At 34.7% G+C, this 18,051-nt stretch overlaps 1 protein-coding gene across 1 annotated transcript in view; it reads left to right on the forward strand.

Moving 5' to 3' along the window:
- The window catches only part of LOC129225576 (NADP-dependent malic enzyme-like), a 79,882-nt gene extending 62,633 nt beyond the window's left edge, over window positions 1-17,249 (forward strand). The window contains exons 11-13 of the mRNA XM_054860025.1: window positions 11,746-11,888; window positions 13,920-14,090; window positions 16,957-17,249. Coding sequence (XP_054716000.1) covers window positions 11,746-11,888; window positions 13,920-14,090; window positions 16,957-17,163 — 521 coding nt within the window. The 3' untranslated portion in view covers window positions 17,164-17,249. The remainder of the gene's footprint in view (window positions 1-11,745; window positions 11,889-13,919; window positions 14,091-16,956) is intronic.
- The last annotated feature ends 802 nt before the right edge of the window (window positions 17,250-18,051 follow it).

Raw genomic sequence — 18,051 nt, forward strand, 5'->3', positions numbered from 1 at the left:
TTTTAAAAACAAAAATCGGATTTTCAAGCATCATAAAATAGTGTTTCCCCAGGTATTTTCAGTGGGGCGCTTCGCTCTACCCACGTTAGTGCAGTGGCTCACCCGCGGAGGGGGCTAAGGGGCTTAAGCCCCTCCCAGATATCAGAAGGAATTCAAAAATGGCCTTCATCCCCTCGATCAACCAAAGCGAAAGCCTCAAATTGCATTTTTTGGCCTTTAATTTTAGAAATTATACAAAATGGTTGAAAATTACTCCTGTTAAAATTACGGTTGCTGTAGAATTCTTTTCGCAGTAGACTTTTCTCTCCACAGACGGGCCAACCTCTTTCAAAAAAATAGGTTGGTGTGTGTATCTTTAAGAATTCAAATTTAGACTGATTTTGTAGTTCGAGAGAGAGAGAGTACTGTGAACAGGAAAGAGCAAATTTATTCTTCCCTAAAATTTTATAAAGTCGATATATGATTAAAATAAAAACTGTAATAAAACTTTCTTAATACGAAGTTATAAAAAAAGTTTACATAAAACTGAGAGGAGTTGAAAAAACACTGATTTTGCCGCTCTCATCACGTATCAGATATCCTTTAAAAAATTCTATCCCCTCCCAAGAAAAAATCATGAGTGCGCCACTGCGCTAGGATTACCTCCGATGCATCTGCCCTCTTTTTTGCATCTATCAATGTCTCCTTGCCCTTGATCAACGATTGATCACAAAGCAAATCTTCTTCCTCAATACAGTAAACTCCCGATTATCCACCGGCGGTTTTTCCGCGGCACTTCACGTTTTCAATTTTTGTTAGTTTGTTTCGGCGATGAAAAACTGGATGCAGGTAAGTGCCCACATTTTAACATAACAAGGGCAAAATCTGGTTTTAGACATTCCTATTTCTCTCTTACCCTTCCTTTCTACGCTACTTGCGTGCGTAAACGAGTGACCGGATCAGTCTTGAAAATTGCCTCTCTCCTCCCCTATACATTTTTGGTGTAACCTAACTTGATCTGTTGCAGTTAATCTGCATGCACGATTTGCTCACGTATGTGTGTAATCCGTTAGCAATAATGAGCAATCCTTTTTTTTTCTTTTTTACATGTATTTTTACATACCCAGTTATCGAGCTATAGTTTACACGTATGCGAGCGTAATTGACCTTTTTAAACTATTGCATACACTAGGATCGCTTTTATCTAATTTGGGGATTAGCCGTGAATTCGCTATCCGCGGTTACCGTGCCACCCTACTCTGCGCATAATTGGGAGATAACTGCAGTTAAAAATTTACGCCCGCCTCGCCTTGAAACATTTTTTCCTCGTTTCTTTTGAATGGCATGGGATGCTCGTACAGCAAAACTTTTTACTTTTTTTGCAGCAAAATACTTTAGAGAAAAGAATCTTCTAATTGATTTGAGGTGCTCATTGATCAGAAAGCACCCTGCCCCTTTTTAGCCTAATTTCCCAGTAAAAGTCAGAAAAAGAAGAAAAAAGCATGAAAGAAGGCTTAATAGCATTTAAAAAATATCGCGAAAAACAAAAAAAAAAAAGTCAAAAAATAAATAAAATAATTAAATAAATATCGAAATATTAAAAATTGGAAAGTAGGGTATTGAGATGGGGAAAAATGTCTGTCGGTCTGTCTGCCCCCCCCCCCCTAATAACTTTTCAGTGAATAGTCCGATTAGAAAAAAAAATTTTTGATCGAAAGATCTCGGCGAGGGCACCTCATTCCTATATTTCATTTTTTGATTTGAACTATTTTTTGTTCAATTTTGAACAGTTCAAAAAAACTTAACATTAGCGCCTACGGGGAAATTCAAGGCAATTCCGAACTGTGAGGCGAATTTGCTTCAAACAAACTTTGTAGGAAAAAGCTTTTGATGAAAAACTTGTACATAAAATATCTTTTTGATTTGAACAATTTTCCGTTCAATTTTGAACAGTTCAAATCCCTTAACATTAGCGCCTACGGGGAAACTGAAAGTCAATGTAGATTCCGTACTTGAAGACGGGATTTGCTTGAAACAAATTTTGTTGGAAATAGCTCTTGACGCCAGACTCCGACTCCGAGAATTAAATGCACCTGACTCCGACTCCTGTGCCCGACACTTAATCCGACTCCCCGACTTCGACTCTGACTTCGTAGCTTCGGCAAAAATTTATACACGGAGGACAAATGACTGACTCCGATTCTTGGATATTCGACTCCGACTCCTTTATCTCAAAAAAGGATTGATTCCGACTCCGCAGCTATGGTTTTAACTGTGAAATAATTATTGTTAATATGACTTGTTTTTATTTTTAAGCTCAAGTTTTAATTTAGGTATTCAGTTTTCGGCGGATAAACTCGAAGTCATTTATGTTTTTACAAAAAGATATGCGCAGACTTTTTTTTTTTTTTTTTTGAGAATGAAAATTATTTCTTTAAGTTGACATTTTATTGTTTTTATTTATTTTGGTAAGTGCATTAATTCATTTAAGAAATTATTTTTGGCAACAGGGGAAAAAGAAACGATTTTTTTCGATGTATTTATTTTAATGAGCTTATTAATTTTAATTATTATTTTTTTCGTTTTGAAAACTGCTAAAGATTTTTTTTAAATGGAAAAAGTGTATTAGCTGCTTTGTTTAAAAGGTGCTGCTTTTTTTACGCATCTAATTTTTTTAGATGAGTAAGGAATATTTTATTCCTAGAAATCAGCTTAAAATATTTAAAAAGTAAGTTTGAAACAATTTGCGATTTTAGCTATTTTTGAGAATATTGATCAGGTACTAGAAAGTAGTATGGGTATACGGGAAAGTTGGCTTGTTTAGTTCTAGACGGAACTTCTTGTTAACTCTAATAAAATTAAAATGTACAGGGAGTTCCATTTTAACCTGCAAAAAACCTTTATTTTCGCAACCGTTAGTCCTAGATGTATACTTCCAATTGAAAAAATGTTCAAAATCAGATGCATGGTTAAGATATTGAAAGTCTGAAGTGAAAATAAAAATGAGTCAAAAAAATACAAAACCTAACTTTTTATACGGGCCCCAGGTCGGTCCCCTAACTTATGTTTAGGGAAATAATCGCCATTGAGAAATAATTCCAACACAAAAAGTTTGAAATTAGTACTACCAATATTCACCGAGATATGAAACGCAGAGTTTTATGACTTGCACCAATTTTCACTCGCCGTCAATAACACCTTTTGGGGGGAAATATAGTGGTTAACAGTTGTTTAAAATTACATGTGTGCATAGAGTGTGATTTTTCAAATTATTCGAGGTTTTGAAGTGTGTTTTTGCGTATCACGGCATAACATTTGCATTTATTTTTGAATAGCAATGAAAAAATAACTTCTTTTTCTTACTTTGACGACCTGTCATTCTTCTGAAAGTGCGATAAGTTCCAATCTCATCTTCTGTATGGTCCCTTAAAACTTTAAACTGTAATATCTCCTTGAGTTTTGGTAGCACAAATGTCAAGTTTTTTGTGTTAGTAATAGTTTTCAATGGAGATTATTTCTCTAAGCATTAGTTAAGGGACCTAGGGCCCGTATAAAAAGATAAATTTTGTATTTTTTGACCCATTTTTATTTTTGCTTCAAACTTTCAATATCTTAACTCTACATCTGATTTTGAACATTTTTGCACTTGGAAGTATACATCTAGGACTAAAGTTGCGAAAATAAAGGTCCTGCAGATTAAAACAAAACACGCTGTATACTTGCTAAATAGCCCTTTCTTTGATGAGCAAAAAGACAAGATACTAGCTTGTACTTTAAAGTAGATGGGAAGGTTATAATTTTTTCTCCATTAGAAATAACTCAAATGCAGTCAGATTAACGCATCCACCTGGGCACCACAATTTTAGAAGCACCAAAATCGTTTTTTTTTTTTCTTTACAACTATTACTTTGAAAATGTGTGGACTTTCTTCTGAGAGGGGCCTCAAAAGTTACCGAAATTTGGGCATCACCTTGTCTTGATCAGGCCCTAAATGTTACTGCGATCAATAATATATAAAAAAAACTTGCAATGATTGATTTTCAAAAAGTAATGCTGAAAATGAATCTTACTACTATTATATATGCGAAAGTTTATCTGTATGGATGTATGGATGGATATTTGTTACTCTTTCACGCAAAAACTACTGAATGGATTTTGCTGAAACTTTACAATAATATAGCTTATGCATCAGAATAACACATAGGGTAGTTTTCATCCCGTTATGGGGGACAAAACCACCCATAGGGGAGCGATAAACACAATTTTGGTATAAATTCTCTAATATGGGGATGAAAAAATGCTTGCACAAATTAACATTATGTGTCCATTGAAAGCTCTAATTTTTCTGCTGAAGATGGCACCTGTTTGAAATTTCTAAGTACAATAAAAAACGAGTTATGAGCTTTTTAGTTCCATGTTCGAAGGCTTTCCTCAACTCAATACAGTATTTAGTGTATCATCTCAACTCCCCGTCGATAGCGACAATTGTCGTATTGTTGACTATTTTTGCTTTTCGTCTGAATGCTCGAGACTTTTCGCAAGTTAAATCTTAATGTAAGATTTTTGCACAAGATTGGCAAATAATACATGGATTTGGCTGATTATTTTCCAGTTTAACGCAACTTTGAGGCAATTAATGGTTTTTTTTTTTAGTTATTTGAGTTGACTCGGTATTTGATCGACCAGCAGGAATCTGGCCAAACTTTTTTTGCGGAATCATTTCAATAGCTAAGGCATTTGGCAATTTTTTTCAATTGTCGCTGTTTTTGAAGCTAAAGACTCCGCAACACTGTTTCTCGGGCTTCACCATGCAACCAAAATATCGCCATCTCTTTAATATTTCTTTCTTTAAATCATTTGTTAACATGTAAAATAATCCGCCAACTAAATTTAGTAAATCCATAAACAGCACAAATTTGCGCACAATTTCAAACAATTGCCAAATTTTACTACTTATTTTGTAAATATTTCGGGTAGCATTTTATGGTCACCAGAAGTATCTCAGTATTTGACGACACTATCTCTTCGATGAAAATTAGTAATACAGTTTTACAAAGTAGGGAGGGGAAGCCTTATCCAAGGTATCCCAAAACGATTACCGCAAATTTGGTAACATTTTAAATCGCAGTAAGGGATTACGGGCGGCTACTTTTGTTTAAAGTTTGTACTTCAATAGCAATATAGAGAAGACTTTAGAAAATGTTCAAAATAATAATAATAATAATAATAATAATAGTAATTTGAATTTTGACATCTTGAATTCAAATTATGTTTTTCGCAATCACGACTGTGTGTGTTTGTGTCTTTGTGCAGACATGAGTGTGTGTGTGTGTGTATGTTTGTGTTTGTGTGCAGGCATGAGTGTGTAGATATGTGTATGTTTGTGTTTGTGTGTAGATGCGTGTGTGCGCATGTGTGTGTCTGTGTGCAGGCATCAGTGTGTTGATATGTGTATGCGTGTGTGTGTAGTGTGTATGTAAGTGTGTTTGTGTCTGTGTACAGGCATGAGTGTGGGTATGTGTGTGTATGTATGCGTGTGGGATATGGACGGAACCAGGAGACTGTTTTCGCTAGAGGAGCAGCATCGTTAGGCCGGCCGACGGTGGTGATGCAGATGAAGGCGGAGGGGGGGGGGATAAAATCGTAGGAATTCAAAACAGTCAAATGAAAGCAATAAGCAGTCGTGATTGCTCAAAAAGATAAATCTTTTTAAACAAGTGAAGTTTAATCCCATATCTTGGGAAATCCTTAAATTTGTATATGCTTAAATGTCGCTGTTTCGTTTCTAAAAGTTTCTAAAAAAATTTTCTTCATACTTAATGCCGTTTTACTTTTATGGGTAAAAAAGAAGCTCGATTTTTAATCACGTCAAAGCGTTGTGTTTTGAGTTATTTCAGTCGCAGAAGAAAGCGAAATTCTCATAATTATTACAGACCCAGGCAACGCCGGGTATTTTTGCTATGTATAATATTCTGGTAACTAAATAGAGAAAATTATTAAATAGAGTCAGCCCCTACCCCCAGTTTACCTTCGGAAAAGATTTATTTTTCACCAGGAACGGCCAAATGCATGCAAAACATTTTCTTTATAGCATCTTCTGTTTGGAATTAAAAATCATATCTTATGAATATAGATCAAGCAATATTTTAAGTAGTTTTATGAACTTGGTAAGTCTGTGGTGAGTGTATGGTACTGTGGTCCTTTGGCGCTAAATAATGGATTTGGATTTATTATTTTACATTTTTACGCTGCTTTCAATTGCAAAAATAGAAAATGAAATTAAACAAAATAAATTTTTAAAAACTTATTAGATTGACAGAGTTATGATAACGCGGTCGGGACGAATGTTTAAAAATCTTGGCACTACATCCATTACAAAAGTTGCATTGAAATTTAAAAATTTTGCCAAATTAATTTTGGTAAAAAGATCATTAAGTAAATATTATGTACTAGCAAAAATACCCGGCGTTGCCTGGGTCAGTAATAATTATGGGAAACAATCGTTACTTGAACTTGTTTTCTGTTTTAAGTGAAAGAATTTAAAACACACCTTTTTGATGTGGTTAAAAATCGAGCTTTTTCCTTACTCATAAAACTAAAATAGCAATATAAGTATAAAGAGCAAATTAGTATTCATTTAGAAACGAAAGCTCGACATTTAAGCATATACAAATTAGAAGAATTTCCGAAACATGAAATTACGTGTTTCAAAAGATTTATCTGTTAATACTTTTTTTTTAACATGGAGTCTAAAACCTTCTCTGTATGGCTATTGAAGTACGAACTGTTTAAAAAAACGTAGCAGCCCGTAATACCCTTATACTTGCTTTAGTTATTTTGGGAAATTTTAACTATTGTGGGTTCTTGGTGCAATTTAAAATGTTACCGAATTTACGGCAGACGTTTCGGGATACCTTGGATAATGCTCCCCCTTACTTTGTAAAACGGTACGTTACTAATTTTCATTAAAGAGATATTGTCGCCAGATGCTGAGATAGTTTTGGTCACCACAAAATGGCGCCAAACATTTTCATCCGAAATAATGCTTCCAAAATAAGAAGTAAAGTTTGGCGATTGTTTAAAATTGTGCGAAAAGAAAAAATAATGGAAGTTTTGTGCTGCTTATGGATTTGCCTAATTTAGTTGGTGATGGATTATTTTACATATTAAAAAATGTTTAAAAGATTCTTTTAATGGCGATATTTTGTTTACATGGTGAAAGCTGAGATACATTATTACGAAGTCTTTGGCTTCAAAAACAGCGACAGTTGAAGAAACTGTCAAATGCATCAGCTACTGAAATCTTTCTGCAAAAAATTTGGGGAGATTTCTACTAGTAGATTGGATAATTAGAAAATGTCCAATCAGCATAAATAATTTAAAAAAAAAACATTAATTATATTTAATTTCCATTTAAATGGAAAATAATCAGCCAAATCCAGTTGCCGATCTTGTGGAAAAACGTTTCCTAAGATTTAACTTGAGAAAAGCCTCGAACAGTCAGCCGAAACGCAAAAATATTCAACAATACAACAATTCTAAATATCAACTGGGAGTTGAGATGATACACTAAATAATGAATTGGGTTGATGAAAGCCTTCGAACATGGAACAAAAAATGTTCATAACTCGTTTTTTTATACAACTTGGAACTTTCTAACAGATGCCATCTTCAGCAGAAAAATAAGCGCTTTCGATGGACACATAATTTTAATATGTGCACGCATTTTCTCACCCCCATATTGGGGCATTTATGCGAAAATTGGGACTAAAATTGGAATACAAAGGGAACTATCAATCGATTTTTTTCGAACTGGTCTATAAACCTTCCCAGTACCAAACTGAACAAACGGTGAAAGTTTCAGCCAAATCTGCCGGGTAGTTTCTGAGATCTTAGGGAACAAATTTACCAAACTCCATTTTTATATATATAGATACGGTATTAAAGTTGAAATTAATCCGCCAAATTAGTGAAACAACACGCTCAAATAACATTAAAACTTCTATTAAAATGTAAATTAATCCGCCAAATACATTTTTTATCTTCAGTCTCACAAGGCGACTACGTTATTTTAAATTTTTTATGAAACTTTAAATTTTCTTTTTTTCTTTTCTGTGTGTGTTTTTAAGGATTAATGATGCTAATTAGGATTTTGTGGAATTAATGTCCCTACTTTGATGGCGACAATGGAGAATATCGTTCTTTCTTTCTTTTTTTTCCTATTTATTTTTTATGCTATCAGACCTGTACTAATGAAGTTTTTTAGAATTAATCATGACGGAGATCTTCAGAAAGAGATTTTATTTGAAAACGCTGATATCACCATTTTAGTAGAGAGTTTAGGGAATGTTGCTCTTTCCGAAATAAGAAGTTTTTTGTACTATTGTCCTCATTTAAATGGGAATAAAAAAAAAACTGTCGTGCTTACTCTGATTACAATGGTATTTTTACTCTGAACTTTTTAGCATTTTAATCAGGACCGTTTACATTATTTAGAAACAGTGGATTTCCTTCTCATGGGGATTTTAAAGGTTTGATGTTCTCACTCTAAAGGGACATTATTACAATCAGGATTTGTAGTGACTGTCGACCCTATTTTGGGACGATTTCTCCGATAAGAAGCTATACAGTAATTTAGATAGCCGGTGTAGCTCTGGACATCATTTGACGGAGATCGGGATTATAAGGGAAATGTTTGACTTTATTTAAGAATTGTTGACCTCACTCGAATTGGAATTTTTGAGAATTCCCCGTACTAACTTCTTTACAATTCTTGAACGTTTTCTTGATTTGTGTTGAGTGATTATTTGGGTGTCTCCCCAGTTTCGCCGGCATTTCATCCCCCCCCCCCGATTTACAGTTTTAATCATACCTTTTGATATATTAAAGAGGAGAAGAAATTTGAACTGTCTGCGAAACTGGGGAAAAAACATTTCTTGGTAACTATTTGATCTCTGCCAGTGCTGACCATTAACTTGAATCGATTGAAAAAAAAAACTACATCAATGTGAGCGATGCCGCGGGTAAAAGCTAGTAATACATATTTTACAAAATATTTTCTATCATATCTTTCAAATCTTTACAATCACCTTTTTATTTCATTTAATACGGCCAGCCCTTCGTACATATTCAACAATGTTAAATTTAACAAATTGTGGGATTGTGTATGTGTCTTTACAATCACTGTATGATACAATTGAATGGCTCGGGTCGAGAATGTGATATGCCACATGATCTGAGTTTTTCAGTGGGTCAATTTCCAACTTATAAAGAATTGTTATAGACTTTTTCAAAGGTATTATACATTTCTATATCCTGCAACACTAAAACCAGATATGTTTTTATCCAAATTTCATAGTCGAATGTCATGTTTATTTCAATTTTAGTTATGGGAAACAAATTTTGATCGAAAAGTCATTCCTTGGGGCTTGTCACATTTCTGCCCCGAGCCCTTCAACTGTACTGTGAAGGCAAGTTGTTTTTTCTGCATCAACATTGCGCTGACAATAAAACAACTTTTACAGATTTCGCCGAAGAACAAATTTGGCCATTAAATTGGTGACTTGTAGACATTTGCTGGCACGGCCTGAACAATAAGAGAAATCGCGAGAACGTTCTGGAGTTGACATACACAATTTCCTCCGGAATTGACCTGGTTACTCGTATATAAAAAACCGCGTGCCATTAGAACAATATATATATATATATATATATATATACTGAGATGCTTATATATTGAATTTGACTGAAATAGTGCATCAATCTGTGATTTTATTCTAGGTTATTTTATATGTTGGTTTTGTTGGTTTAGACTAGTACACTGCTTTTGCACATGATCTCGAGTAAATGATCATTATTGTGAATAGTTTTACAGTTTGGATTTTAGGTAATTAAAGTGTCTTTATTCATCCAAGACCAAAATCTGCTCGTATTGCTCTAATTAAAAAGATATAACCCACTACTATGTAATTTTTAAATGGAGTTTTCAGATATTTAATTACTATGTTTTACTAAATTTACGAAAAATGTCGTCACTCCAAAGCAATAGTAGGACATCTAAGCCTCAGAACAACAAAATGATACCCTCACGTGCAGATCCTGAAATATTTGCAGGGAGGCACGATTGATTTTTTTTTTCTTTTTTTTTTCAACTTGCTCTTTACTACGTACCCTGTTCCTGGTTTATACATTTGATCACAAACGTTTTGGATTCAAATTCGGAAACAATTGCGCTTTTAGGGCTTGATGCTCATTTCTAGAGGAGAGATCTGTTCCAAAAAATCTGTTTTGTGGAACTTCAGTTTCGTAAATTTACCGGAGGAAGGCTCTGAGTTCCATCTCCTCCGCTAACGTTACAAAAGATTTTCTGCAATTCCGTTTTTACGACTTTCATTTTAAAGAACGGTGGAAGGAAGGTCGTTGTACCACTTCTCCTCTAACATCACAAAAATAGTCTTAAAATACGTTTTTGGTAACTTCAATTTCGAAAAATTTCCAAAAAAGAGTTCTGAACCCTTTTCCTTCGCCTGAGATCATCAACGATAACCTATGATTGCGTTGGGACTTCCATTTTGAAACCTTCCAAGCCCTAACACCATCAAAGATCGTCTAGAATTGCGTTTTTTGAACTTCAATATAAAAAAATTACCGCTAGATAGTCCCTTCAAGTGAGGGGCGCTCTACCCTCCCTTGTATCCCTTTCTGGATATCCTACTGTTGCTCTGAGCTGACGATGTGCCTGCACTGCCGTGGGCAGGTAAATGGCAGTATCAGCAGAAATGAGTTTTTGAGGTATTTGAAGAAACTCGTTTTGTGTTCAATACTAACAGTAGGGAAACGTAGGAATTAAACGCTTTTTTTTTCAGCGGAAACCAAACAAGCAAGCTTGTACTATAAATCTAACGTACAATCGATGATAAAAACTAAAAATGAAACAGTTGCAGTTACTGCACGTTACCTACTCACGACAGTACAGAGTTACCACTTATGCGTGGGTAAGGCATAGTACAGTAGACACTCTTTTTACGCAGGTTTATTTTACGCGGTTTCGATTATACGCGGTTTAAGATTTGACATCTTTATTTTACTTTACGCGGATGAATTTCGGTTTTACGCGGATGCAGCAATGCAAACAGATAAATTTTTTCCCCTCTTTCAAAATCCAAACTCTTAAAGATTGTAGATTACACGTAATAAACTGCATTTTGGTGTTCTAATAATCGATCTTGGGCCACTGGAGACATTTTATGCAATTGGTTCCAAAGCTCTTTCCAGAAGTAAAGTTATTAAACTTACACAGAACTCACTGCAAGAAGAGCTTTTAGGGGTGACAAAAGTGGCTAAAATCAACGAGGATACCGACATCGGTGACACACAACCAAAAACGTTCACATTGAAAATTTTGAGCTATTCCTAGACAATAGAAATCATCTCTCTGATTTGTTAGTGAAGGAAGATTCTGTCATGGAAATGACGCAAGTGATCATGGATGCGTTAATGCTCTGCAAAGAATTACAGAGAAAAGTTCTTAATGACTGCTAAAAGACTATCATTGCCAGCTCCTCTTTATAAATAGAACACAAAATTAATTTATGCTTTCTTTATGCATGTTGTGCATAAAAGTCGATATAAGTACACATTGAACTTATTATACAATTACAAACATTCACCGTTCCTGCTTTTCTACAATGACCAAATTTTCATTAATTAGTTTTTTTATGATTCGTTCCATATTTTGTGTAACTTATGTTGAACTTATGTTTCCAGGAGCTTCCGCGCAGCCGTCAGTGTTTACGCCAAAGGTTCTAAAAATGATGGCCAGTACATGTGATCGCCCCATTGTGTTCGCACTTAGCAATCCAACAGACAAAGCAGAATGCACAGCAGAAGCAGCTTACACTCATACTGATGTACGTATGTTTATTGACACAAACTTTTTTATATAAAATCATATTTATTGCATGTTCCTTTACCAGAATGAATATGAATTGTAATATGATGACGCAAAATAGTTTTTTTTTTTTTTTTTTTACAAAAGTTATAATACGTGCTATGTTACTTAAATTTTGAAAATTACTTAAATGCAGTTATTTCACTATCCTGATAAACTAGAAAATCGCCCGTCATGGTATGACGGGTGAAAATTTATCAACAATTGAACGAAGCAATTGACTGTTTGGTGATATTTTGATAGTTGAAATTTTAATCCTAACACGAGTGGATTAACCCTAAACTCCAGTAGATAGCGTTAATTGTTTTGGTTTCTTCGTTTTCATAAAATGAAAGTCTTGCCAGTATAACAGTTAATTGCCGGATCGAGTCCAGCCTTGTCACAATAAAGCCTTTCCCTGCATGTTAATTATTACCAAAACATATTTTCAAATTATCATGCCGTGACGCGAGTTTCATTGTTGAAACACGCGAGTTACTCGATCATCGGCTATTATTAATATGAGGATGTTTGAAATATTAAAAAAGAGCAAGACTCTCTGCAAAGGCTCAGCGCATTTATAAAAGCTGGGGGCTCAAAACTCCCCAGAACCCTTCGTCTTAAGCCATATTGTCAATCTTATTGTAACAATGTATATACAGTCAGTGGACTGTTGAGACACCCCCCCCCCCCAAAAAAAAAAAAAAAAAAAAACTTGTACACTTCCAAAAATTTGCTCTTACTAACTTGTAAACTGTTTGCCTGAATTAACCGTCTTTTTCGAAAATACTCAAATAGATATCTCGCGACATCTTTAGAGATGTTTCAATTAATCATAATAGCAAGCGAATCATTTTAGAATTGAAATAAGTAAAAGTAGGGGAGTGTGGGGAAATGGTGAAATTATTTGCTCTGTTTCTAGCGCCCCCTATGTGGCATTATTTTAACTATGTAATGACACATGAAGTTCATTCTAGCCAGGAAAAAGTTATCTATAAAGGCTAAAATGATAATACCTGCAATTCCCCATATTGTAAAAGTTTGTTGTTAATCAAAAATTATTTTTGTTACTTTAAAAGGATCAAGTTCTTGTTGTTATTAATGTTCTTGTTGTAACATTAATTGGGACCTACTAATATGCGAGCAGTATTTATTTATTTGATATCAAGCGTATTTTCTTTTTAAATGTTTTGTGTAATTATTCAAATGCATGCGGGGAATGATGAAAATTAAAAGGTTATTTGGTTCGCCTCTATATTTACAAATATTGGATGATGATTTTCTCGCCAATTTGCTTTTTTCATTTGCTTGCCCATGCTACGGTTCTACGTTATGATAATTTCGTAATTTAGTCGTCCACGTTGTGATAATTTGCTCGGTAAAATTTTCTTAAAATTGGAATAGAAAAAGAACAAAATCGAACTTTCGAAAAATCGCTTCGAGGTGCACACCCCATGCTACAAACTAACTTTGTACCAAATTTCATGAAAATCGGCCGAACAGTCTAGGCGCTATGCGCGTCACAGACATCCAGACAGAGAGAGATCCAGCCAGAGAGAGTTTCAGCTTTAATATTAGTAAAGATAAAGATTAATCAATTACATTATTTATTTAGTTATTCATTTATCGTTTTGTTATCTATTCATTTATTCATTCATCGCTTTATTTACTCATTTATTTGATCAAAAATAATTTTCACTATCAAGCAGAAGATACTTCATTTTAAAAATATTTTATTTTTCATTTGCCTGTAAAAAAAAAAAAAAAAAAAAAAGGTTTTATTTTTTTGGAATGCTTGTTTCAATGTAAGTTTTATAAAAATAAAAAAGGGAGAAAAAAACCCTTTTTCTTCATGCACTGCAATTTTCAAAACAAATTTCCTATTTGTTCATTTTGAAAAAGGTAAATCATCTCAACTATTTCCCTTTACCCCACATTCCCCTACGTAATCTGAGAGAGGAGAATAAAAACTCCCAATTTAACCTGAGAATTTACTTTCATTCTCTTCTAGGGCAAGTGCATTTTCGCTAGCGGTAGTCCATTTCCCGCCGTTACATTCAATGGCAAGACGTTTCATCCAGGTCAGGGCAACAATGCCTACATCTTCCCCGGCGTTTCACTGGCCTTGATCGCTTGTGGTGCTAAATCGGTTGGAGATCGGGTCTTTTTGATTGCTGCAAAGGTAAAAAAAAATCTTTTAAAAATCGATTTCCCAGTTATTTTTTCTCACAAATATGAAATAGTGCCTCTTCTTAAATAGTGTTTCAGATCAGACATGGCAATTAATTATAAATTGTTATAATTTATTTGTATGTTTTTCGATGAAGTTCATTTTAAAGGGGACAATTATTCAAACGGTAAGTGCAACACGATTAGATGTTCTACACATGGGCGCCCATATGCAAAATTTTAAGGGGGAGGCTGGCTCGGATATTTTCACCATGGTTTAGCAGGATATTTTCCCCATAGAAACCGATTTCAGTACAGATTTGAGTTGTTTAAATTTGACATTTTTAATAACTTATTCATTAATGACTGGAGAAGAAATGCTTTTACATTTTTACAAATAAAATAGTACTAAAAGCAGGAAAGTCCTCATTTCTAGGAGGGGGGGGGGGTGGCTTAAGCCCCCTCTATATGGGCTCCCATGATTCTACATTGCTTAAATGATTTTCACGATATTTTCCTGCCGAATTCTTATTTACATTTCTCTGAAAACTGGAATTTAATAGCTTTTTAACGTTGAAAAATTCTTTAAATTAAACAGTGTTTAAAAAAGGTGGTAATCGAAATTGCTACCTTTAGCGATGATAATGACTGTATAATAGGGTGGGTCATTTAAATTTTTTTTCGAAATGTTAAGGGGCAGAGGATTAAAAAGGTGCTAAATGGTCTCGAACTAACATGTGTGAAATTTTATTCCATTCTGATAAGTCTTTTTGCCTTCAGAATGAGTTTGAAGTTTTGATTTCTTTACCCAAATAGGATATGTTCCATGTAAGATTACAATAATAATAAATGTTACTTCGTTCACAGAAACAAGTGATCAAACTTTCAATTTGCATCTGGTTTAAATTCACTCTTGCCGTTTTAGGTATTACAATGGGCTGAAATGTGTGGATTAGGTCAAACACTCCCTGCCTGCTGTGCAATATAAATGAGTAAGAGAGGCTAAAAATCTACCTCTTGCAATGCAGCAGTCTTTTGAAATCCTATCCGAAAATACCTAAGAAAATAATCAGCGCCATTTTACCAAGCTAGTAAATTGCTATTTGACACTTCATCTTGCAAATGCAAAGATATTAACATCTACATTTGTGCGGGAAAAAAAACACGAGTGAGAGAGAAATTTTAGCTTTAGATTCAAGAAAAAAGTGAAGACAGTTTTAGTATCATTACTTCATCGCATTTATTCTATCGGACAGAAACAATGAGGATGAATTCAAGGGACCTTTACAAGCTTCAAACTTCAAACGCTTATATCAATAACTTTTCTACTACACGTAATACGGTGAACTTTAATTTGCTTTCACGGGCATGTGATAGTTATGAAGTATCAGACAGGGCTGGAGCAGCTATTGCTTCAGCAGTACTTTACCCCACCACTTCAGAAATTATTGAAAAAAAAAAACCTTGCTTCGTCGGAAGTGCAAAATATCACGAAAATCTGCCCTGGCAAGAGCCAAAGCCTGGCAAAATGTCTCATGGTCTATGGCTAACTCATGCTAATCGAACTCTACGTTTGTGTGTTTCAGTGGAATCTCCTTCTAAAAATTTAATAATTCTTGCAACATAAATCTTCAAAGTTTATGCTCCAATCTGGTTTGCTATCAAAAGTTACCCTTTGTGTTCAGATTGGCTCGGCAGTTGTTCAAAATCACTGCAACTAGATATTGATCTACTGAGTTAAAATGCAAAATAGATCCCGTAATCCAAAAAAAAACGGTGTTTTCGCATGTTCTAAAAATTAATTTATTGCAATGCTGACAGACTTGGAACAACACATCCGTGAATTGGCAGCCCGTTGGATTTTAGATACCCGTAGTGATCAGCGAAATAGACTCCGACTTTTTCCAAGTTCTTGTTGTTAAGTTTGATGCAGAATCTTGTATTTTCTTCCAATGACTGGAAAAATGTGTCTGATCCATCAATACTGAAATCAATCTCTGAAGAAGATATTCAACTGTTTGTTTCAGGCAAAAAATAATTGTTTACTATGCCTGCCATGCCATACACTCAGGCTGATAAAAGGCAGGGGTGCCCATGGGGGGGGGGGTCATGGCGCAGACTGCGGCCTTAAATTTTATTGGGGTGTTGATTTTACAAGGTTTTTATCTTATTTTAAGGGAGGGCTCTCGTTCTGGGGGGGGGCATCTCCCTTGGGGGATGGGCACCCCGTGGAAGGGCAGTTAAACTTGACATAAGTTTCTACTACATTGTGCAAAAAGAGAAGCTTTAATAAAGAACCAGCTGGAGTCCCGGAAACTCATGCCAAAACTGGATAGTAAGAAGGACTTTCAAGCTATTTTAAGATGAATATTTTTAATTTTGTAAATTAATGATTATCATAAACGTTTTTCTAAACAAATTAACAAATGATAATACTTGGTATACGGTATTACGTACTTGGCATACTTGGTATTGTATAATACTTGGACAACCTTAAGTTGTTATTTTTATGTGTAATTTTGTTTTTCAGTTTTTTAATGAAAAACGACTTTTTTCCTTAGATACGGGTTTTTCAAACTCACTCCGGAGGTGGAAAATGATCTCCTAATCGAATGAAATTTTATATATTACCTTAAAACGTCATTTGGCACCTTTTTCTTGCTCTGCCCGATGAAAATCGGAAACTTTTCTTTTTTTTACCATAGGACGATGACCCACCCTACTGTATAATCAGTGCCGTCTAATAGCAACGAAATTCGTTTCTTGAGAATTCAAAAAAAAAAAAAAATCCCGTAAAAGTTTTTAGGTTCAACTTTCGGAATTGAATAACACGAAGAAATGCTTTGAATATAAACATGCTTAATGTGTTATGGTTTCAGGCACTTGCAGAGCTGGTAACAAAAGAAAACATGGACGAAGGCAGAGTGTACCCACCACTGGACACCATCAGGAGAGTGTCTATGGTCATTGCTGCTAAAGTGGCCCGCTTCTTATTCCAGGAAGGCCTGGCTACGTATAAGCCCGAGCCACCCGATTTGGAGACATTCCTGGCCACAAAGCAATACAGCTACGATTATGAAGCTTAAATTTCTATTTGTTGTCAAAGATTGTGCGTTTATTATTATTGATGTTGAATGTATGTAAAAGTATGAATAAATATATCTATGTTTAAGACTAGTTTCTATGTAATTGCTTCAGCCGTCAAAAAAAAAAAAAAAAAAAAAAAAGCTTTTATAAAGTGACCGCGAAGCGTTGACCCTAGGCTCCGCCTTTTTTCCGAATGGACCATTTTCGTAAAGGGGCGATATTGAGAGGACAGTAAAAACGTAATTTGCAAGTGCGTCATTGGTTCTAGAGTTTGAATACGTCACCTTTTCGAATTGAAAGTAGCAAAAGAGGTAAAACATTTTAATTTTGTGCGGTCAAGGCAGATGTCTCATTGGACAGGTCACATCCTCCGTTAGTGGGTGGGTCTTGGTTTCACTTCTTTCAACAGACATTGGACAGAGATAACAACGCCTTCTATAATTAATTTCAATTGAAAATTAGCGAGAGTAGAGCTGTAATAATGAATGCAAAACTTGTCATTTTGACTTTTTCGCCAACTCAATGCAGTTACTGCTGCAACTTAAACTTTTCAGGTCTAAATACAATCACATTAAAAAAAAATACTAGGAGTAAATTTTTTTGTCATGTCGCCGAAATGTTGCTCAACTCCTAAATATGGCACGCGTCCTTTCTTCTTTCTCTACCTATTTTAAAGAATGAACTTGTTTTCTCAAATGATTGACAAGGGTCATTTGCTTGAGGTCGGACTATACCAAGATGATGCAGGACATCTAGGAACGTTTCATCACGTCACAATGATCGGTTTTATGACTGTACAGAAATTGTTGATCTAATCAAAAAACAGTGTTTTAACGGACATTAAATATTTATCTTTATGCCACTTACAGATTTCGCTTGGATTTCCC

Source organism: Uloborus diversus, chromosome 7 (genome assembly GCF_026930045.1).
Source record: "Uloborus diversus isolate 005 chromosome 7, Udiv.v.3.1, whole genome shotgun sequence".
NCBI classification, from domain to species: domain Eukaryota; kingdom Metazoa; phylum Arthropoda; class Arachnida; order Araneae; family Uloboridae; genus Uloborus; species Uloborus diversus.